We start from the raw sequence: 23,376 nt of genomic DNA on the forward strand, positions 1-23,376 counted from the left end.
CTGTGAAAGCTGCCGCCCAAGGACGAGCCGGGGCCGGCGGCGGAGGGAAGCCAGGCCTGGTGTTCGGAGTGTGAGGACCACAGCCCCTGGTGCCAAGTTCCCTGACTCGCCACAGGGGTGCCACGGCCTGGCTCGCACCCCTTACTTCGCTCGGTTCCCCCAAATAGCCAACTGCTTATTGACTCCAGAGAGGAGCCGTAAGGCTGGGGAGTCAAGAAATTCTTAGATGACCTCCTGCTAGTTCCCTCGCCCCTCAGAGTCAGAGCTGCCCCGAAAGCTGAGAGGACCGGTGAGGCAAACGGAGGCAGCCACACCTGGGTCTGCAGCACCGCAACCTGGGAGGCCGCAGCGGGAGTCTCCTCGTCTGGCCCGGACGGTCTTTGGGAACCTTGTAATTTTGACTATAAATCAATCAAGACAATCCCGGGGCTCAGTGCTCTCTACAGCACCCGGAGAAGTGAGGACAGAGCCCATGCCAGCCCGTCACCGCTCCCTGCCTCGCGGAGAGGCCGTGGGTGAACGTCTCCCCTCCTTGCTCCATTTGCCCTGATCTCACATACTGGCCAAGTGCGTGGGCTCTGGAATCGGACAGCCTGGGTTCGAGTTCAGTTCTTCCACTGAATGACGGTGTGGCCTTGCACTAGTGACTTAACTGTCTGGGTCGCAGTTTTCCCACCTATAAATCGGTGGTGAGGGACTACTCACTGCATATTTCCAACGACGGCTCTGCGGTGGGTGCGAACGTATGCGTGGTGCTCGGAGCTGCACCTGGCACCACGGGCACAAGGAAAGTGGCGCAATGATTGCTTCGACTTGTGCTTGGTATTGGTTTCAACCCGACACCTGACTTTGCCGATATCAAATGAGTGAGTGAGTGAGTGAGTGAGAGAGAGAGGGAGCGAATAGGAGGAATGGTTTAATCTTGGGCCAGTACTTGTTGGTGTAGTCCTATCTACAGCCCTCACTGTGGGCGGGACGAACCACTTCCGCTGCCGAGCACCTATCAGTGTCCACCTCCATCACTGCAATGCAACCCCACCCCCCACGCCACCCCAGGACCCAAATAAGCCCGTCTGGCCCACCTGTTGAATCTGATGAGCTCCTGCCTCAGGACGGTGTTCATGGATTCCTCATAGACCACAGGGTACTGCTTCATGACCACTTCCAGGTCAAAGTCCTTGGGGAGTTTGGAGAGGATGTCCTGGGTCAGCTCCTCAATCACTTCCTACAGGGCAGAGGAGCTGAGTGAGAAACAAGCCCGTGGCCGGGGACTGGCCTGGTCTTGGTAAACATCGGTTGGACCTTCCTGGAATGTTCCCACAGGTACAGGGGCAGGTGGCGGGGGAGACCCCCACACCATTGGGGAAGACGGCACCCTTGGCCCAGAAAGTCACGAGCTGAGCAAAGGGGTCCCTGTTCTCACACCTGGAGGGCGCCGGCGCGGGAGCCTCGGGCAGCCCTGACGCGCAGAGCCCCGGCCGCGCGTCCCTGGGTGAGGCTCCACAGCTCTCCCTGCTCGGCAGGGCCCACCCGAGAGGACAGCCTCGCGCAGGGCGGTGACAGCCTCCTGGGAAGGCGCAGCTCGCCTCAGCGTGAACAAGGCCTTGGCCTCCAGGTCTGTAGACGGAGGATGGCGACCTGACCTCCAGCACGTGAAGCAATCAGGTTGGGTCGCACGTGAGAAAGTCACCTCCTTTGGGTCAGCACCTCCTCTCCTCTCCCTCCAGGGGAGGCGCAGCCGGTGCTGACCGCACGTCTGGAAAGAAGCTGCGTCTGCCAGGCTGCCACTTGCTGCTCAGTGGCCGCCACGGCTTTCCCGAAATGGGGGGTTTCCATGAATGGTGCAGGCGGGCAGGTTTTGAATAAGTACTGTTAAGGCAAGTAGAGCTGGATTTTAAATGTTATGTGAAGGGAGTACAGGTCTATGCGGGTATAGCAGTGACTCCTACAAGTCCCACCGCCGACGTCGGACACACTGGGGCTTTCTGTGTCCGAGGACTCTCAGCAGCAAGACAGGGCACCTGTGCCCCCTGCCAGGCTGTGCCCCTGCCAGGCTGTGCCCCTTACCAGGCTGTGCCCCTTACCAGGCTGTGCCCCTTACCAGGCTGTGCCCCCTGCCAGGCTGTGCCCCCTGCCAGGCTGTGCCCCTTACCAGGCTGTGCCCCCTGCCAGGCTGTGCCCCTTACCAGGCTGTGCCCCCTGCCAGGCTGTGCCCCTTACCAGGCTGTGCCCCCTGCCAGGCTGTGCCCCTTACCAGGCTGTGCCCCCTGCCAGGCTGTGCCCCCTGCCAGGCTGTGCCCCCTGCCAGGCTGTGCCCCTTACCAGGCTGTGCCCCCTGCCAGGCTGTGCCCCTTACCAGGCTGTGCCCCCTGCCAGGCTGTGCCCCTTACCAGGCTGTGCCCCCTGCCAGGCTGTGCCCCCTGCCAGGCTGTGCCCCCTGCCAGGCTGTGCCCCCTGCCAGGCTGTGCCCCTTACCAGGCTGTGCCCCCTGCCAGGCTGCCAGGCCCCACTTTTCTGCCTCCTTGCTCATCTCTCCCAGTCCTGTGCCCCGGGTGGAAGGCCGCCTGGGAAATGGGACTCAAGCCCGTTACCTGTGGAGACTTGCCGCTCGCGCCCGCCTGTCTGGGGAGCGTCAGCAGCACCCCCTGGAACAGCTGGTTGGTCTCCTGGTTGTCCTTGGTGATGTCGGCATTCTCGTGGAGGCCGAACACCTCCGGGTGGGCTGTGATGGGGAGGTTCCTGAGGTACTCGATGTAGGACTGGGAGGAAAAGCTTCGGGTGACACAATGTGGGCTCCTGGGGCCCACAGGTCCCTCGGGGCTTGGCCAGCCCCAGCCCGGGCAGGGCTCCCCCTGAGCTGGGAGTGGGGCACGACCGGCACGCACACGCTGTGCAGGGAACGCACCCCAAGCTCGTCCCGTGCTCGGGCTTTGGAGCCAGACAGAACGGGCTTGGACCGGCCCCGACACTCGCCCTGGCTGGGCCGGAGCCGCACTCCCTCCTCTGCCCGTGAGAAGGCGGGGGGGCGGGGGGGCTGTGAAGGACACGCCTGGGCACAGCGGGCGCAGCGAGGGACGCCCTTCCCATCCTCCCTCCAGATGTCTTGTTCCCTCGCTCCTTCCTCATCCTCCGTCCAGTTTTGGTCCCTCCCCTTTCACCACCTTCTGAACTGTTTTTTTCCAAGTAGCAATTGCCAGTCTGTTCGCTACTAAGGCTTCCCCCTAACGTCCCTCTTCCCCCAGGAATGCCTCCTACCTTGAGAGACCTGGCCTACCACATACTCAGTATTCATCACACAATGGCGATGCCTTTAGGAATATTGGGAATAGCTTAGGGACCACAGCAGGAGGCTCAAGGCGATCCCCGGGCCCTCACTGGCTGCGCGCAGCCCCGCCCCGGGAGCAGGGCCCCCCACGCCTCACCTGGTAGGAGCCGTGGGGGGGGATGTAGTAAATGTCCCCGGGAGCGACGTAGTAGTAATCGTGCTCGATGTCCTTGCAGTAGAAGGTGGACAGCAGGGACAGCAGGAGACGCCTGTCTTTGTCGTCGGTCACTCTGCCTCCATAGTTACACTCCCCTGGAGACAACCGCAGAGGGGAGGCTGAGCCCAGGCACGGGCCCCGGGACCTCGGTTACCAGCCACAGCCAAGAATTCTTTGAGCCCAGGAGCCGGCGGAGACCAGGGCTGCCGGGGCCGCGCTCAGCGGGGAGGAGAGCAGACCTGTTTGCTGTTGCGGCTGCTCAGAAAGAACCCAGGCCACCACGTTAGGGGGCAAACAGCTAAACCGAAGCGAAGCGGTGCAATCACCAGTGATGGCTCCACAGGCAACGGGCAGCATCTAGGCATCTTCTACGTGTGTGCATGCACGTGTTTGTGTGTACATACATGTGGCAGACACTATAGAAATGTGGTTCCGGTCAAGAGCTCTGGCATGAGGCAGCCCTGGGTTCCAGCTCCAGCTGATTTCTGGGTTCCAGCCTCTGCCACTTACGAGCAGCTTCCCCGGTCAGGAAGCCGAGACAGCACCGAGCTCATCGCACCAGGCTGGGGAAGCGCCGGGGAAGCACGAGCAGCAAGCGGAGCACAGGGCCCATCCGCCTAATTCCAGCTGTCACACACAGCCCAATTCCAGCTGTCACACACAGCCCAATTCCAGCTGTCACACACAGCCCAATTCCAGCTGTCACACAGCCCAATTCCAGCTGTCACACAGCCCAATTCCAGCTGTCACACAAGGCCCAATTCCAGCTGTCACACACAGCCTAATTCCAGCTGTCACACACAGCCTAATTCCAGCTGTCACACACAGCCTAATTCCAGCTGTCACACACAGCCCAATTCCAGCTGTCACACACAGCCTAATTCCAGCTGTCACACACAGCCTAATTCCAGCTGTCACACACAGCCTAATTCCAGCTGTCACACACAGCCCAATTCCAGCTGTCACACACAGCCTAATTCCAGCTGTCACACACAGCCCAATTCCAGCTGTCACACACAGCCCAATTCCAGCTGTCACACACAGCCCAATTCCAGCTGTCACACACAGCCCAATTCCAGCTGTCACACACAGCCCAATTCCAGCTGTCACACACAGCACAATTCCAGCTGTCACACACAGCCCAATTCCAGCTGTCACACAGCCCAATTCCAGCTGTCACACAGCCCAATTCCAGCTGTCACACACAGCCCAATTCCAGCTGTCACACACAGCCCAATTCCAGCTGTCACACACAGCCCAATTCCAGCTGTCACACAGCCCAATTCCAGCTGTCACACAGCCCAATTCCAGCTGTCACACAGCCCAATTCCAGCTGTCACACACAGCCCAATTCCAGCTGTCACACAGCCCAATTCCAGCTGTCACACAGCCCAATTCCAGCTGTCACACAGCCCAATTCCAGCTGTCACACACAGCCCAATTCCAGCTGTCACACAGCCCAATTCCAGCTGTCACACAGCCCAATTCCAGCTGTCACACACAGCCCAATTCCAGCTGTCACACAGCCCAATTCCAGCTGTCACACAGCCCAATTCCAGCTGTCACACACAGCCCAATTCCAGCTGTCACACACAGCCCAATTCCAGCTGTCACACACAGCCCAATTCCAGCTGTCACACACAGCCCAATTCCAGCTGTCACACAGCCCAATTCCAGCTGTCACACACAGCCCAATTCCAGCTGTCACACAGCCCAATTCCAGCTGTCACACACAGCCCAATTCCAGCTGTCACACACAGCCCAATTCCAGCTGTCACACACAGCCCAATTCCAGCTGTCACACAGCCCAATTCCAGCTGTCACACAGAGCCCAATTCCAGCTGTCACACACAGCCCAATTCCAGCTGTCACACACAGCCCAATTCCAGCTGTCACACAGCACAATTCCAGCTGTCACACACAGCCCAATTCCAGCTGTCACACACAGCCCAATTCCAGCTGTCACACAGCCCAATTCCAGCTGTCACACACAGCCCAATTCCAGCTGTCACACACAGCCCAATTCCAGCTGTCACACACAGCCCAATTCCAGCTGTCACACAGCCCAATTCCAGCTGTCACACACAGCCCAATTCCAGCTGTCACACACAGCCCAATTCCAGCTGTCACACACAGCCCAATTCCAGCTGTCACACACAGCCCAATTCCAGCTGTCACACACAGCCCAATTCCAGCTGTCACACAGTGCGTGTGTGCATGTGTGTGTGTGCGCGCGCGCATGTGCGTGCAGGGCTCTCCAGAAGGGCCGGCTCATTTCCATCCAAACCGTTCCAGAAAGCGGAAGGCCTACGGACAAGGAACAGGAAGTACGACCCACGCCGGGAGCAGAGGCCTGTTTCCCTTGGTCCCGAGGTGGAGGAGGGGCCTGGGGCGTGGCAGGGAGCGGCGGGGCGAAGGGGACTCCCACGCTGGGATCGCTGAGCCCACTGTGGCCGTTTCACCGCCACGGACGGGAGGCACCGCAGCTCGCTCTGTGCCGTCTCAGGCCTCAGCACAGTTCAGCCTGAACACCGGCGGCTTTTCGCTGTGACGAGGCTGTGACAGCTGCAGGCTGCAGTACGAAAGGGAGCGAGTGTGTCCCGGCACCAAGTGCAGGTCGTCCCGGCAGAGACCGCGGGCCTGTGACCACCCCTGCAGCTAGCTTTCCTCGGGGCCGGGCCTGAGCCCCTGGGTTTGCGTGTGTGAGGACGGTGACTTCCTTCTGGCCATGTCTCTGCTCGGAAGCACGGGCGCAGGCTGGGCCGCACCTCCCGCCTCAGGCCTCGCTGCTCCTGCGCAGGCGGGGCTGGGGCGCCGGCAGACGATGCCTCACCATCCAAAGGCGGCTGCTCCCGTGAGGGGCCGTGAGGAGCCCTCAGGATCACCCGCATCTGCTCTTCCCTCCGACCCAGGAGGGTGGCGGGCAGGCGACGTCCCCATGCATTTCATTCCTGGCACCAGCTCTTCAGGGCTGGCCTGTGGCACTGACCACACGGTGTATGTTGAGACGGCGGCATCAGAAGTCGGTGGAGCCCGGTCCGGGGCTCAGTGGTTGAGCATCGACCCACGCACCAAGAAGTCACTGGTTCAATTCCCAGTCAGGGCACATGCCAGAGTTTCGGGCTCAATCTCCAGTGTGGGGCGTGAAGGAGGCAGTTGATGTTTCTCTCTCTCTCCCTAACCCCTCCTCTCTCTAAAATCAGTAAAAACATATTTTTTAAATAAGTTGGTGGAGCCTTTGCCAGCTGTGCCCCTAACATAATTCCAATGAGCAGTAACTTTCGCCAGTTCACACTGGACACGTAGATCGGGCAAGAAATGGGCCTTTGATGCCTGACACCCTGGAGATGTGAGGCCTGTGTGTTGTGTCAGCCCAGCTAGTCTGTGGGGCCTGTGGGGGGAAGGGGGACAGCTGTCCTCCAGCCGCCGGCACCGGTGTGGCGGGCAGGCCGGTCTCCGAGCCTCAGGCAGAGCTGTCTGAGCTGCAGGGCGGTTGGACACTCAGTCCGTCTGTCCGTCTGCAGAGGCGCCTGTGCTTCTGGAGAGGACCCTCCCACAAACCAGCTCCCGGGCCTGACGCCGGGGTCCCTTGGGGCTCTGTGTCGGACACCGTGCTGAGTGAAGGACTGCGTGACCTTCTGCAGCTGGACTTTATCGCTGGAGAGCAGGACTGTCAGCCTGCACGGAGAGCACGGGCGCCGGGAGTCCTGCTGGGGGCTGTGCGGTGCGTCCGGGTGTCCAGCACAGCCGGCGGCCCCTGCTGCACTCCCACTTAGCTGTGACCACCCACATGTCTCCCGACATTGCACACGTCCCCGGGGGGCAAAATCGCCTCTGCTCTCCAGCCTCAGTCTCGTCAGCTGTGAAATGGGCCACGCACAGCCGTAGATTGCCGGGAGACCCAGTGCACGCTCCGCCGTGGACGGGGGGCTCTGGAAAGCCACCTCCCAGGGGATGGCTCACAACCCCAGCGGGGCGAGCTGTGGTGGGGAGTCTCTCCCAGGCCCCTGACAGCTTCAGCGACAGGCTGACCTTTGTCCTGAGCAGGCCCCGCCCGCTGTTTCGGGCACCCAGGGCAACGCCTTGGAAACGCCTCCCTGCGGCCCCTCAAGTCACCCCCTCCGGACAGCGTAGCCTGCCGGTCCTGCCCCTGACCGCCTTGCTCCCTCCCCTCCACGCAACCTCCCGCGCCTCCAAATTCCAGGAGCACAAACCAGCCGCACCCCGTCAAGCTGGGCAGCGTTTCTCAGTCTGTGGAGGCCTGGCTTCCCGGCGTGCCCTCGGTCTGGCTCAGGTAAACGCTTACGAGAACTCTTGGCCTGGCTGGGTGGCTCCGTCGGTTGGAGCGCTGTCCTGTACGCCAACACGCCCTGGGCGCCATTTCCCACGAGAGCACCTACCCAGGTCTCCGCTTCCACCCTGCTGGGGTGCACGCGGGAGGCAGCCCATTTTGTGTGTCTCTCTTTCCCCCTCCCCCATCCTTCCCTTTTCCTTCCCCCCTCCCCCTCCTCCCCCTCTCCCTCTAAAAGTCAACACATCCTCAAGTGAGGATGGGAAAAGACGGCTCTGCAGGACAGTGTCCCTGCCCCAGGCCTGGGGAGAGGACGGCAGCCCTTAGCTCGGGGTGAAGAGATGGGAGTGTGGTCTGCAGGGTGTCCCGCTCCCCACCGGGCGCACTGTGACCCCTGGCCATGGCGGTCCATCACCGAGCACATGCCTGTTTTACCCGTGAGGCTGAAACCAAGTCTCCTACACCTTCAGCCCTCCCTCCCAGACAGCAGGCCGGACACCAGGCTGCCGAGCGGCCATGCGGACTGGATTGCTCCGGTCCCTCCGCGGGGAACCTCTCTCCTCATCCCCATCCACGGCCTCTGCCCCTTCTTCTCCCACTTAGAACCCCTCGTCACCCCTCAGAGCCCTCTTTGTGCCTTCGGGGGGTTTCCATGATCACCTCCTGCTTCTACTCACTGGGCTGCCTTCCGACTCGGTATGTGCTTCTCTTGTTAACTTATCACCCTATTGTCATCAAAAACAGTTTCTCCCTGGGAGCCACTCGAGGGTAGGAATTAATATCTTAATTTCTTTCTTTTTAAGACACTATCTGGCCTGGTGGCAGCTGGCGCGGCTCGGTCTGCTGAGGGGCAGCCTGGGGAGGCAGGGAGACAGGGGGAGCGGGAGGCGGCTGCAGAGCCCCTGAGCGCAGAGTACCTGTCAGGGGGGTGAGAGCAGAGTGCCTGTCAGGCGGGTGAGAGCAGAGTACCTGTCGGGTGGGTGAGAGCAGAGTGCCTGTCAGGCGGGTGAGAGCAGAGTACCTGTCGGGTGGGTGAGAGCAGAGTGCCTGTCAGGGGGGTGAGAGCAGAGTACCTGTCAGGGGGGTGAGAGCAGAGTACCTGTCAGGTGGGTGAGAGCAGAGTACCTGTCAGGGGGGTGAGAGCAGAGTACCTGTCAGGTGGGTGAGAGCAGAGTACCTGTCAGGGGGATGAGAGCAGAGTACCTGTCAGGGGGGTGAGAGCAGAGTACCTGTCAGGGGGGTGAGAGCAGAGTACCTGTCAGGGGGGTGAGAGCAGAGTACCTGTCAGGTGGGTGAGAGCAGAGTACCTGTCAGGTAGGTGAGAGCAGAGTACCTGTCAGGTAGGTGAGAGCAGAGTACCTGTCAGGTAGGTGAGAGCAGAGTACCTGTCAGGGGGGTGAGAGCAGAGTGCCTGTCAGGTGGGTGAGAGCAGAGTACCTGTCAGGTGGGTGAGAGCAGAGTACCTGTCAGGTGGGTGAGAGCAGAGTACCTGTCAGGTGGGTGAGAGCAGAGTACCTGTCAGGGGGGTGAGAGCAGAGTACCTGTCAGGGGGGTGAGAGCAGAGTACCTGTGAGGTAGGTGAGAGCGTCGAAGGGCACCTCCTTGTAGTCGTTCAGGAACATCTGGACCTGCCGCACGCTGATCCTCAGGTCCGACTCATTGAACTCGTACGGGATGTTCCAACCTGCGGGGGCAGCGGGCTCAGCCACAGACAGAGGCTCCGGGTCAGCCTCACCACGGCCCTCATGGGAAGTGGCCCTCCTTCAGCCCCATTCCAGCGCCCCCCTTCGCGGAGGGGGCGGCGCCGCGGTGAACAGGGAGTGCCAGCCGGCTGGACTGTGGGAGCACAGGGCTCCCGGCCAGCGGGCAGCCGGGCCAGCGGGCAGCGGGCAGCCGCTTCGGGCACTCCCTCCCCCGGGAACGGAGAAATGCCGGGGCCACGCCAGGAACCTGAGGCGAGCCGAGCTTGGCGTCAGAAAGCGGTCCATGGGGCCTGTGCCCAGCGGAGTCGCTTCATCTCCCGAAAGGTCACACTCAAGTTAAAAATAATAAAATGGCAGAGTCATAACTCATGCCCTGGCAAATGGGCCGTTGGTTGCGAGCCAAGGAGGTGCCCAGACTTTGGGAGACCTGCGGGGGGGGGGGGAGGGGGCACGGGAGACTGCGGCTGCGAAGGCAGAGTCCCAGCGGGTCCTGCCCGCCCCCCGACCCCTGTGCAGGGCCAGGGCCCGTGTGCAGCCGGGCAGAGGTGTAGAAGGAGAGGAGGAGGGCGCTCAGAGGGTCACCCAGAGACAGTTGCCGCTGCTCTAGGAGAACCAGCTGGGGGCCCTCAGGGGTCATTAGCCGGCGGTTGAGCAGAGCCAGCGGCAGGCAGCCGTGGAGAGGGATCCACCTGCGCCGGTGGTAAGGTGGCTGTCGGCGTGCACTGCTCTGCCCTCCCGCGGGAATCAGTCGGTAGCCAGTTAAGTTGGGCCATGGCCGGGTATGTTCAGGAAAACATTACTTTTGTTTTTTTGAGAAGCACAGACAAATGTGTCCCAGTATTTCTTCCATTGTCATGTGCGGGTGAAGAGAGCCACCTGCATGCTATAAGCTGCCTGGGGGCGCTCCGTGGGCCATGGCCGCTGTGCTCAGAGGGGCGCACACACCACAGCGGCCCGCGCGTCTCTCACCGACACGGGACTCCGGCAACACCTCTTCTCCTGGCGCCGACACGGACCTGGTTATGGGGTTGCCAGGTTCATTAAATAAAAGTACAGGACGCTCGGTAAAGTTATAATTTCAATCACCAACAAGTCCCGTTCAGCACACGCGTGTCCCGAAGGCTGTGGCGCTTCTCCCGCTCTCCCACGGCCCCGAGCGGAGCCCGGCCCGCCCGCCGCGGAGACCTGCCCGGCGCCCGGCTCTCCTACCCAGCGGCCCGAAGTTCCGCCGCTCCTGAACGATGGCGTGGAAGAAGCAAAGGCCAAACAGCAGCTTCTGCCACACGTCCGCCTTGGAGCAGCCCTGGAAGAAGACGGGGTCGGAGACGGGGTCGTTGAGGTAGGAGCGCAGGAGGTTGGCCCGCAGCCCTTTGGGCGGCTCGTTGGTCATCTTGACGCCGTTCTGGAGAATGCTGACCGGGAACTTCTCCGAGGGGTAGCTGGTCAGCCAGAGTCTGGAAGGACAGCAGACCCAACGACTGAGAGCAACGCAGTCACTTAAATGGAAAAACCAACAACGAACAACACGATCCCACCATCCACCGAGCATGCCGATGCCGACCCAGGCTGAGAACCAGCGTGTCCCTCCCAGCCGCTTTGTGGGGGTGGCGGCCCCTCGGACCGGAGAGGACATGGAAGCTTGGAGATGCCGAGTGGCTGTTTCACGTGCACACCACCTAGACGTGGCTGAACTGCGATGGGAGCGCGGGGCTCTCTGCCGTCCAGGCCCCGCCCGCCCCTGCTGGACTGGCCGAGCGCTAAAGCCCGCACCCAGGAGAGGCCAAGCGAGCAAGCTCCCAGCTTCCAGCTACTCAGAGCCTGGCTGTTAGAGAGGAAAGGGGCAGGCGGGGGAGAAAAGGCAAGCAAAGCGATGCCAGTAAATGCATCCTAGAACCAAGACCGCAGGGCAGAGAGGAATAATGTCCCCGTGGGAAGAGAGGTTTCTATTGGGGAGAGAAGTCTGCAAACCATGGCCAGGGAGCGGAACCCAGCACGGCCTGCTGTAAGGGAAGTGCTGGGCCTGGCTCTGCTCCTCATTTACAGAGGACTTGCGCTGCTTTCAAGCAGTTGACTAGTTGCTACAGAGACCACGTGGCCTCAAAGTCTAAAATAGTTACTATCTGGCCCTTTACAGAGAAAGCTTGCTGACCGCCGTCATGGAGGGCATTGGGACGGGCCCTGAAGATCTGGAAGGCTTCTGCCTTCAAAATGGAAAAGCTTCTCCACGCCCACGAAGTGGGAGCGTATGCAAAAGCATGTGGAAGTGAGGTTAGCACTTCGGCACACTGTCCTCCAGGCTTTCCTGCGTCTGTTTCCTACCCGAGCTCCATGGCACCCTGTTTGGTTTCATTTTGCAGGTTTTTGTTTGTTTGCTTTGCTAGACTTTAGAGAGGTTACCAACAGGTGGCTCTGGGTTCGGAAGGCCATTAGAAACACAGGACACAGCTGAGCAGCCACACGCGGAGAGGAGGTCGGGAGGAGGCAAGGCCTGGAGGGTCCAGGCCCGGGACGGGGAGGCGGGAAGAGGCTATCACTGGAGGCCTGAGGCCCGGCCTTCGTCTGCAGATGGGTGACGCTAGTTCAGGCCCAGAAAACCAAACCGATGCTGTAACGTATTTTTGATAATTGCCCACTTTAAAAATGTAGGGCTTTCTTTTAAAATTCTAGATCCCTATATACCCTTTACAATAATGACAACATCCGGCCACGAGAGGCTGCGTTCCTGCATGGCAACATCGGCAGCATCAGCAGGGGCCGCTCCTCTCTGCAGGGCAGGGCTTCTCCTTCACCGCAGTCCCCACCGCTCCCTATTGTGTCCAGCGCTGAGGCCGCTGCCAGGATGATTGCTACTGTCCTGTGGAAAGTGGAATTCCTGTGCCCAGTCCTCCTCCCGCATCTGTGTTACAGTCCTGGCTCCCGTAGGTACTTGTTCCTGACTTTTGGATTAGGAACATAATATAGAGGACCTTAATGAGTGATTTTTTCTTCATTGATTGTGTCATTAATGGTCAATGAATCAACTCATCATCCCAAATCAAATAGAATTCTTGAAACTAGTAGATCCCACTTAAACTCTTACATGAATCCTACCTGAGTCTTACACGAATAGAGTCAACTATGGCCTAGTCTGGTTTTGTAAATAAACACCAAATACTTTCCTATTTTCAGGCAGACATGACTAAAATGAAAATATCCACCAAGCTTTGGGGTAGAACAAGCGTTGGCAAAGTCCCTGTAAAGGATCAAATGGTAAGTGCCCAGCCTTTGCAGGCAGGTGGTCACTGCCATATTACCTGTAGCATGAAAGCATCCTTGATAATATATAAGTGAGCATGGCTGTATCTCAACAAAACTTTATTGAGGGACAATGACATTTTAATTTCATATCATTTTCATGTGTTACGAAGTATTATTATTCTTTTGATGTTTTTTCAACCACTAAGAAATGGAAAAGCTATTCTTAGCTTACACACCAGACACCACCAAGCAGTCGCCTGGGCGCGGCCGGCCCTCCGGCTGACCCTGCTGGACGGGAGCACACTGCACCTGGAGCTGAAAGGGGCTTTGAAGTCTGTCTGGCTCGTCACCTTGCTCTGCAAATGCACAACCAAGCCTACTTCCGGGCTTTAAAGGTCACAGACATCACACAGCTGTTTCGTGTTTCATGGTGCCTGAGGAATATGGGCCAGAGCAAGGACAGCGGAGCCTAGACTACAGGCGAGATATTTTTAAAGACAAATAGTTTTTAAGAATCAGATTTGCTGACGTTTAATGTACCTTTCCACCTCCCCTCAACAACGTCTCACAGCTCGTGCCCCAGAGTCCAGCATAGCTTCTCGGTGCTTCCCTAACACGCATCCTGGCTTTTACAAACGCTGTCCCCTCTGCCTGGAATGTCCTTCCTGGCAAACTCCTATTCATCTTTCAGAACCCCAGGCCAATATCAGTCCTCCAGGTCTCCCCGACTCTCCCTTCCCCTCTCCGTGTCCCATGGCCCTTCTTAGAACATGAACATCGTTTCTCTGCAGGCTGCCTTCTGCTAGACGGAGCCTCCTGCGGGCAGACCTGTGTCTGTCGTCTTCGCCTTCCCTGCCCAGCACGGTGCCCGGAGCCCGAGCTGCGGCAGGACCAGCGGTGTGGGAGCGTCTCACCTGAAGCTGGCGTTGGTGTTCTCGGGAACAATCACCTCCTCACAGATCTTCTCCAGCGCAGGCATCCAGCTCGTGGCCAGGTGGCAGTTCTGTAGGACCACCCAGGTCCCATCTTTGATGGCGATGTTGATCATTTTGGCCGCAATAGGGCCTTGGCCTTGGCCAAGGGATATGATCTGTGTTTTGCTGCCTCCCATGCTAAGATCTTCAGCAAACTTCAGCAGGCCTGGGGCCAGGAAGAAAAGGGGCTTTTAAAAGAGAATGAGCCAGCGAAGTCCATATTAACAGTAATGTCACAGGAGGGGCACATTACAATTCTGGGCTCCAAAAGACACTCACTGACTTCTAGTAATTACAAATAAGCAAGTCTTTGGGGAAGTTTTAGACTTCTGTTAAGATGGAGAACAAAAATACTATTGGTTCCTCTTTTGTACTGAATATACAGACATTCTTGATTTTTAAAAATTACAGAAACTGAAAAAAATCAGAGTTTGAAGGAAAGAGAAACTCCCAGGTACCAGAAATAATGACAGAAATCAAGACTAGAGGTGAGCACAGAACCAAAGAACAAGGAGCTGGGGTTTTAGAATGTACTTTCCAGGAAAAACAGGTGTTTGTGCAGCGGAATTTCAGGGCAGTCTCTCTCTCTTCCCTCTCCCCCAGAGGCAGCAATGCTGCTAGGTTTTGTGAATCCTTCCGGAGATATTTATGCACTTAAATCACGCAGAATACGATGATCCTTACACAAATCGTAGGACACCACATGTGCTTCCTTCACTCAGACTTTTCTCTCGTCAGGACATTTGCAAAGGCCTTCCTCTTTTCCATGGTTACACAGTATTTCACCACCGGGAAACACCGCACTTCATTTAACCCGTTCAGAGCGGGTGTTTGTCCATGGGAGAGGGGCATAACTTTGCACTCAAAAGAGGTGGGGTGACAGAGATCCAAGATGGCAGTGTAGGTAAACATCTGGGCTGCTGCCGTCCACAATAATTTCCAAAACTACAACTAAAAGACAACGTCTATCACCCAGAACCACGGGAAAGCTGGCTGAGCGGAAGCTCTACAACTAGACCGAAAGAGAGGGGAGCAAGCAGGGCACAAACGCTGAAAAACTGAGGTACAGGGGAGCGCACGCGTGATACGGGCTGGCAGCAGAACCCAGCTGGCGGCGGGCGTTGCTTTCTTCAATCTGAAGAGAGATAAGCTCCCAATATCTCTGAAATCCAGTTTCTGGGGAGAGACTGGGCTGTCTGCCATCAGGTAGGAGAGTGAGGGTGGCTTGCTAGCAGAGCTGCGTGGAGGTACAATTGTTGGCTGCGCTGGGGCGCGAGACGCGGGGGACTCGGTCGAGACCGCTCACTGCCAGTCATCGCTGTTTGCCATGCCCTAGCCTAGTGACGCCCTGAAACTCCACCTCACACAATCTATAAACAAACCCAAGCTCCTAGCAGTGGCTTTTGCATATGAATGGCCTTCTCTATTGCAGTTTAAGCTAGTAAACTTGCAACCCAGTGCAGACAGCTCCAAAGCCTCCAAGCTCCAAGCAGGGAGGAGAGGACAGCAGTTCTCGCTGTAGCTCCTGCAGGGTGGCCTCAGACAGTAGCTGAACTGCACCCCATTGGAGACCCAGAAGCCAGTGTACCTAGGGGTCAGTGTGAGACACCAGATTTCAACTCCTCACATCCATAAGTGACACATTCGGGAGGCAGACTCAGTGAGCACCAAAGCCCCACTGAAACAAGCCCTGTACCATAAGCGTGTCTCCAGCGCAGCAGTGCTTCCATTATAGACACAGCGGGTCCTCACAGCCAATTGGCCTGGAGGTCAATTCCTCCCAGTGTACCAACAGCAATCAAGGCTTAACTACACCAAGACTTTGCACTCAGCCCACAAAGGGGTGTACCAAGAGTGACCACCTAGGGTGATTGGGGAAGCTGAGCTACCGGCCCCTATAGGTCACTGACCACACAAAGCCACTCCATCAACACAGGGAGGCAGCCAAAATGCGGAGACACCAAAGCATGTCACGAATAGGAGAGATGGAGAAAAGTAAACTACTGGACGACACAGCATTCAGAACCACATTTATAAGCTTATTCAAGAATCTTCTAAAAACCGCTGAGAAACTTGAAGAGACCTCCGAGGAACTTAGTGAGACCTTCAAGGACCTTAAAGAGAATGCCAAAAAAATGGAAAAGGACCAGTCAGAAATTAAGCATACACTGTCTGAAACAAAGAATATGCAGAAACTCAACTGTAGATCACCATACCCCAAGAGTCAAACCAAAGATCTGGAACATGAGGAAGCAAAAAACACCCAACCAGAGAGGCGGAAAGAAAGAAGAATCCAAAAGTGTGAGGATAGCGTAAGGAGCCTCTGGGACAACTTCAAGTGTACCAACATCTGAATTTTTGGGGTGCCAGAAGAAGAGAGAGAGCAAGATACTGAAAACCTATTTGAAGAAATAATGACAGAAAACTTCCCCCACCTGGTGAAAGAAATAGACTTACAAGTTCAGGAAGCACACAGAACCCCAAACAAGAGGAAGCCAAAGAGGACCACACCAAGACACATCATAATTAAAATGCCAAGGGCAAAAGACAAAGAGAGAATCTTGAAAGCAGCAAGAGAAAAACAGTTAATTGCCTACAAGGGAGCACCCATACGATTATCAGCTGATTTCTCAACAGAAACTATGCAGGCCAGAAGGGAGTGGCAAGAAATATTCAAAGTGATGAACAGCAAGAACCTACAACCAAGATTACTCTACCCAGCAAAGCTATCATTCAGAATTGAAGGTCAGACGAAGAGCTTCACAGACAAGAAAAATCTAAAGGAGTTCATCACCACCAAACCAGGATTACATGAAATGCTGAAGGGTATTCTTTAAGAAGAGGAAGAAGAAAAAGGTAAAGGTAAAAATTATGAACAACAAAAAGACATCAAATACATACCTACCAACAAGTGAATCTAAAAATCAAGTGAATAAAAAATCTGAAGAACAGAATGGACTGGTGAATATAATAGAATTAGGGACATAGAAAGGGAGGGGATGGACAATTCTCAGGGGGAAGGGGGTTTGAGGGGTGCAGGAAGAGATTGGACAAAAATCGTACACCTATGGATGAGGACAGTGGCGGGGGGTAAGGGCATGGGGTGGGGTGGGGAACCAGGTGGAGGGGAGCTATGGGGGCAGGGGAAGAGGAACACCTGTAATAATCTGAACAATAAAGATTTATTATATATATATAAAAAAGAGGTGGGGTGCTGGAACTGAGGCTTTTTAAAAGGATAAATAGAGTAAGGATCCTCAAAGGGCTGGGCCTTCATGGAGGGAAGGCCAGAAATCTGGTCACTGATTCAAGAAGCACCATGGAAGCTTGCCACTGGCTTGTAGCCTGGATGGGAAAATAAAAGCTCTCCAGTGAGAAACCAAAGCACGCAGCCTATGCCATAGGCAAGCCCACACCCTGCAGCATGGGTCCCCGCGCTGAGAAACCCCCATATACAACTGACCTGGGCTGGAAACCCGGGCACCACTGTTTGTGCATAAACTATCGGTTAGCAGTGGTCGGCAAACTCATTAGTCAACAGAGCCAAATATCAACAGTACAACGATTGAAATTTCTTCTGAGAGCCAAATTTTTTAAACTTAAACTTCTTCTAATGCCACTTCTTCAAAATAGACTCGCCCAGGCCATGGTATTTTGTGGAAGAGCCACACTCAAGGGGCCAAAGAGCCGCATGTGGCCAGTGAGCCGCTGTTTGCCGACCACGGGGTTAGGGCACGCCTGAAACCCAAGCGAGGTGAGACTCCCACAGAACACGCACGCTTACTGTTCGTGAACGCACAGTAAACAACTCCAACTCCCAACCTCGCTCAGGGCTGACACACAGACCACAATGGGAGAGCTGATGCCCCGAGGGTGACACACGGACTCCGCTGTGGGCTGAAGTCTGCCCTCCAGATCCGCATCTTCAGGTCCTGACTCCCAGGCCTGGGGTGTGACTGTGTGGAGACAGGTCCTCACAGAGGGAGGCACAGTGGGTGAAGTCACGAGGGTGGGTCCTCACCCGCTAGGACTGGTGCCCTTACACGAGGAGATGAGGTCACGCAAAGAGAAGACCCTGTGCAGACACGGGAAGCAGGGGGCCACGAGCAAGCGCAGAGAGGCCTCAGCAGCAGCCGCCACCCGCGCCCTGAGCATGGACTTGTGTCCTCCAGGACCGGGAGGAACCACGTCTTCTTTGGTGTTGGTTGTGACAGCCCTGGCTGATCTTTGGCGATAACGTATTGGCACAGGAGCCTGGGAAGGCTCCCAGCTGCCTCCTCTGACTGCCTTCACGGGCAGGTGCTGGCTCCGCCTGGGCCAGGTGCGGGTCACACCCCTCGGCCTTCGCCCAAGCGCCAACCTTGTCATTTGCGTTTCTGACACTCTTCCTTCATTCAGCAACAGAGGCAACTAACGCTTTGCGATCCCTCAACGGAACAGAAAACTAATTCCTGTCAACAACTCATACCCTTTAATAAGCACAAATGATTCCTGGAAAAACACGCAACCTGGGGACAGTGGTTACTCCTGGGAGCACTAGGAGGAGGAGGCACCTTCACTCTACGTCAGCGTTCCTCAGCCTCACTCTCCTGACACGCTGGGCCGGATAATTCATTGTTGAGCCCTGTGCACTGTGGGGTGTTCAGCACCCAGGTCTCTACCTACTAGATGCCAGTAGTTGTGACCACAAAAATGTTTCCCACTTTGTCAAATGTCCCTTGAGGGCAAATGGCCCTGGTTGAGCCACACTTCTACACCTTATGGCATTGTTTGGTTATTTTTTTAAAAAATATATTTTATTGATTTTCTATAGAGAGGAAGAGAGAGGGATAGAGAGTTAGAAACATCGATGAGAGAGAAACATCGATCAGCTGCCTCTTGCACATCCCCTACTGGCATGTGCCCGCAACCAAGGTACATGCCCTTGACCGGAATCGAACCTGGGACCCTTGAGTCCGCAGGCCGATGCTCTATCCACTGAGCCAAACCGGTTTCGGCTGTTTGGTTACTTTTTAATCATGACTCAGTATTAATTATCCAAAAAGTTAAAAAATTAAGAGGAAAGCCCAGTTGAGAGAAACGATAGTCAGAAAAAATGGTTTAAAACAAAAGTGGCCAATTAGCAGCCAGGCTAAATCTAGCCACAGCGTGGCCCTCGCACAGTTTTAAGACAACATTTGAACGAGCTACCAGGATGTAAAACGGAGTGCTTTTGCATTTCTCGTTTCTCTTGAAAAAGTCAGATGATCTGGCTCACACGGCCAGAGGGCGCAGCGGGTGGAGTAGCAGCTGGCCCTTTAGGGGGAAAGAAGCCTGCAGTCGCCTCGTCCCACCCCGGCCTGTTCACTGCCCCGCCTTCTGAGCCGTCTGAATTTGAGGCGCCTGCTAAAGGGGCGTGCGTGCTATTGCCATCCATTCACATTTTGGGCTCTTCGTGTCCTTCATACAACAGTCTACCCTTACCTGCCATTGGGTCTGCGCCGGGAGACAGCACGAAAATCAGGGGTGTGCAGCAGCTGGAGTCTTTGTAGGACCCCTGGAGGTCAAATGTAGGGGCTTCAACGTACACGTTGCCCATGTGCTCAGCAATGAACTCCTGGGTGGCTGGGATCATCTTGTCGGGCCGCAAACATCGGAGGATCACCATCCTCTCCAACCCTTGAAGGAACTTCCAAATGCCAGGGAACTTCTCCTCGTGGGGGGATGCTGAGTCATAGATGAGCTTCCATTTATCAGCATTTTCTTCCAAATGTTCCATCAGGCCTTTCAATCCTGGCAGCGAGGATGCACGAACCACTTCGGCCCACGCTTTCTCAGACAGCCATTCAGAAACTGGGTTGGGGAAGGGGTTGTCCAGGGCAACGCCTCCAGTTAGAAGAAAGTACCAAATTTCCTCGTTAATTAGCTTTTTCTCTTTCAAGATGCCAATGGTCAGGAGGAGGGAGAAAACCAGCTTGTCCTTCTCAAACAGAGAGCGGCAGATATTGTTGTAGATGCTGAGGGTGAAGTACTCAATGATGTACTCGATGCGCAGGTCCAGCTCGTCACTCTTCTTGCTGTGTACCAGCGACTGCATGTAGAGGTTGATGAACCACGTCAGGGAGTACTGGTACATCGGCTCGATGTTGGCCAGGTCAGAGATGCAAAAGAAGATGGTGGCAGAGTGGACAGCCACTGGCTTGTAGCCCATCCGAGTCTGGTCAATCTGCGTCTCTGTCACCGAAGCAATTTCCTGTTTCTCGGAGATCTCTTCAGACAGCTCCTTGGAGGAGGACAGGACCTTGATGGCCGTCTCATCCTCCAGGATGTTGCCCTCCGACAAGGAGAGGACCTCTAGGATCCTGTCTTCAATTTCCTTTAACTGCTTCTTGTTCCTGGCACTCTCCACAATCAGCTTGTTCTTTTTCTCTTCCAGTTCTGGCTTCTCCTTGGCAGCCACGATGCCAAGCAGCTGATCTTGGAGGCCCAGGGGGGTGATCATGAAGTTGAGGAGGCAGACTTTCACGGCGACCTCAGGGAGGTAGTGTGGGTTCCTCCAGCGGGTTGTGATGTACAGCTTGAAGTCCTTGGAGTATTCGATGATGTTTTCGCCCAGCCGCATGTACTCCACCCCCTGCTGCCTGAATGTGGACTTGAGCAGGATGGGCTCAATGAAGGCATCCAGCTCTGCCCCCACGTTCTCTAGTAGGACAGGGGTGCCGAACTGCAGGGCATTCTCCAGTGTCCTCACATAGTTGCTGTCTGAGAACTTGGTGACAGACAGCTTGTTCACTTTCTCCATGTTCTTGATCCACTTATTGGCCTGTCCCTGAGGGTCAATCATCAAGGCCCAGCGTCTGGAATTGGACACAATGATGCCATTGTCGATGGAGAAGGAATCAACAGGCAGCCCGGCGATCTGCCAGGCTCGGGTTTTTATGGGGTCCCCTAACGTGTTGCTGAGACTGAAGTCACTGGAGCCGGGGATGACCCTGTTTTTACACTGGGCCAGCCACTGCTTTTGGCACTTGGCCCGATAATCCACGGTAAAGGCCCCCAGGTAGGCCACAGTCCCCGCAGACACCAGCACATCCCCGGTCAGATTAGTATAGCGGATCCCCAGCTGCCGGGCAGCCTCTGTCCATCGGTCCTTCTCCCCGCCAAGACCGCTGATGAGCTTTTCTGCCCTGATGAGCTTTTGGGAGCAGATATCAATGTTTTCTTCCAAGATCATCTTCTTGGTGTTCATCTCCTCAAATTCGTCGTTCAGGGCCTGGAGGCGGTCCTCCACCAGCTTCAGCTCTGCTCTCTTCAGGTTCAGCTTCTGCATCTGGATGTCCAGCTTCCCCTCCGCCTCCCTCAGCCGCTCCCGCTTGGGAGCCACCACCTTGGCCACGCGGTCGTACACCTCCATGGCCCTCACCCACTTGCACAGACCCTCACAGGCAGATGACACGTTTTTAATGACGGTCGGCTGGAAATCTGGGTGGTCGATAAATCTCTCTCGGATCCGTTTCATGACCATTGGGGGGATGTTGTCTTTGTCATATGTCTTCAGGCTCTCCAGGAACTTCAGATCTCCAAGAATCTTTCTTGACACCCCCCAGTAATCTTCTATCATTTTGCCTGTGAGATGAGCAGAGGGATAAGACTATCATTAAGATTTCTGGCTGAGACTTAAAGCTTTGCAGTGACGGCTCCTCGGATCTGGCAAAAAAATTCAAATCCTCCAGAGAACTTCAAGGCAGAGAAAATACTCTGCATGGTACCATAACGATGGACCCGTCCTTCTATATTTGTCCAAACCCACAGAATGTGCTCCGCCAGGACCATCCGATCGTGTGAACTAGGGGCTCTGGGTGAACCAGGTGGGTTCGCTGAGGCGGCGGGTGTTGGTAATGGATGGAAGAGGCTGTGCATGGGTGAGGGCGGGGGAATATGGGAAACCTCTTTGATGCGAACTTAAAGCTGCTTTAAAGATACAAAATCTAAATAAAAAAGGAAAGTCTAAGCTCCTCATCATGGTCTGGGAGGCCCACGGACCGCACCCCTCAGCGCTGCCTTGCTCTTCGGACGGCAGTCACGAAGGGCCTCCCTGCCCCGCCTCCTGTCCCAGCTTCCCTGCACGAGCTGCGCACGGCCTGCCGCTGGCTCCTGACCAGACTGTGGCTCATTTTAGAAACCACCCTCACGGGCCACAGAGGGGTTTCCCTAGGTGACCCCAAACGAGCAGCCTGCACCCGCCCCAGCATTGCCCTTCACCTCGGCTGCTAGGGCACCCATTCTTTTTACAGCGTTTGTTGCGAGCTGTGACTTTTGCTTACTTTTTATTGCCGCCTCTCCCTCCCCGTGGTGAGCGGGGCTGTGTTTACTGTTCTCAGCACTGTGCCTGAGAGCCGGTCACCCACAGTATGCACTGAATGAATGCCGCCCCTCCTCCCGCCACAGATGGAGAGGGAAAAGGAGTCACGGGCATGTGTTTGGAATATTCTTTTTCACGTTTGGGAGTGGATTGGATGGAACCCAAAGCGTCCTCCTCGTGAGTGAGTGGGGGCCCGAGAGAAGGGGGGTGGGAGAGGAGACTGCAGCTGGACAGAGGCCCTCTGCGGCCTGCCAAGACGAAGCTGGGCCCTGTGCTGCTTAGCCCTCATCACGCTGACCCAGGGCTGAGTGAGCCCGACCTCCCCCAGGAGGCTCCGTTAGAGGCTGACAGGGGGAAAGGTTGGAGGCCTTTCGGCTCATGGCACTGTAACCGTCGCTCATCCAAACAAGCGTCCGTGAGCCCTGGCTGCGGGGCTCAGTTGTTTGGAGCGTCGTCCCCGGTGGAGGGTTTGATTCCAGGTCAGGGCACATGCCTAGGTTGCAGGTTCGATCCCCGGTTGGGCAACCGATGGATGTTTCTGGCTCACATTGATGTTTGTCTTTTCCCTCCTCTCTCTCTTTCTCTCTCTCCCTTCCTCTTTCTCTCAAGTCAATAAAAAAGTCCTTGGGTGAGCATTTAAAAAAAGCTGTACTTGAGGCATCATATTAAGTACAATAGGTCAAATGTGTCCTGTTCTAACGCGAGCACAGCAGTCACACATTTCCGTGGAGGTTTTTGTTTACCGGCAGGAAAGTGGCCTGCTCTGGTTAAATCCAGGATGCCCAAACGGACGCGATTGCTCGTTTGCTGCGTCCTGCACTCTGGCTGAAGGCTGCAGGCTGAGTGAGCAGTGCACGCAATCTGCGTGACCTTTGAGAGAAAGGCGAACCCTGGGTCCCGGGCGACCCATCAATGACCCAAGGAGAGAAATGACTTTTGGGACCTGGCCATGGCTCGTGCACCATTCTCAACCCTGGCTGCACCTTCGAACCACACAGGAGTTCAAAAAATACCAATTCATGCCGAGGCCAGGCTGACCAACCGAGTGAGGATCCCATGGCTCTCAAGGCCCCGCCGGCGGGGCCCGGGCTTCAGCCTCTTCGTGCCCCGCTGTCCTGGGTGCGCTGGAGCGGAGACATGCTGGCTGGCTCCCCTTGCTCAGCCCCACTGAACACACCGCACCCGCGGCCCTAACGGACCCCGGTCCAGTCCACACCGGCTTGTCCACTCCCCATCCCCTCTGCATGTCCTTCGTGGGCTTTCGGCCAACACCACCAGGAGAGAGGGAGTGCTAACCAACAGGAGGCAGAAGCCGCGGCCTCGTTCGATTCCAAGGCACCTGTCCTGA

At 56.3% G+C, this 23,376-nt stretch overlaps 1 protein-coding gene across 2 annotated transcripts in view; it reads right to left on the reverse strand.

The window, feature by feature from the left end:
* DNAH3 (dynein axonemal heavy chain 3) overlaps positions 1-23,376 on the reverse strand; it is a gene marked incomplete at its 5' end in the record, with an annotated part of 194,103 nt that overhangs the window by 4,405 nt on the left and 166,322 nt on the right. For both annotated transcript variants that reach the window (XM_079759768.1, XM_079759767.1), the window contains 7 exons: positions 1,083-1,225; positions 2,592-2,759; positions 3,423-3,577; positions 9,341-9,457; positions 10,686-10,930; positions 13,628-13,853; positions 19,151-21,292. In XM_079759768.1, the coding sequence (XP_079615894.1) occupies positions 1,083-1,225; positions 2,592-2,759; positions 3,423-3,577; positions 9,341-9,457; positions 10,686-10,930; positions 13,628-13,853; positions 19,151-21,292 (3,196 nt within the window). The remainder of the gene's footprint in view (positions 1-1,082; positions 1,226-2,591; positions 2,760-3,422; positions 3,578-9,340; positions 9,458-10,685; positions 10,931-13,627; positions 13,854-19,150; positions 21,293-23,376) is intronic.

Source organism: Cnephaeus nilssonii (genome assembly GCF_951640355.1).
Source record: "Cnephaeus nilssonii genome assembly, chromosome: 2".
Lineage (NCBI taxonomy): Eukaryota > Metazoa > Chordata > Mammalia > Chiroptera > Vespertilionidae > Cnephaeus > Cnephaeus nilssonii.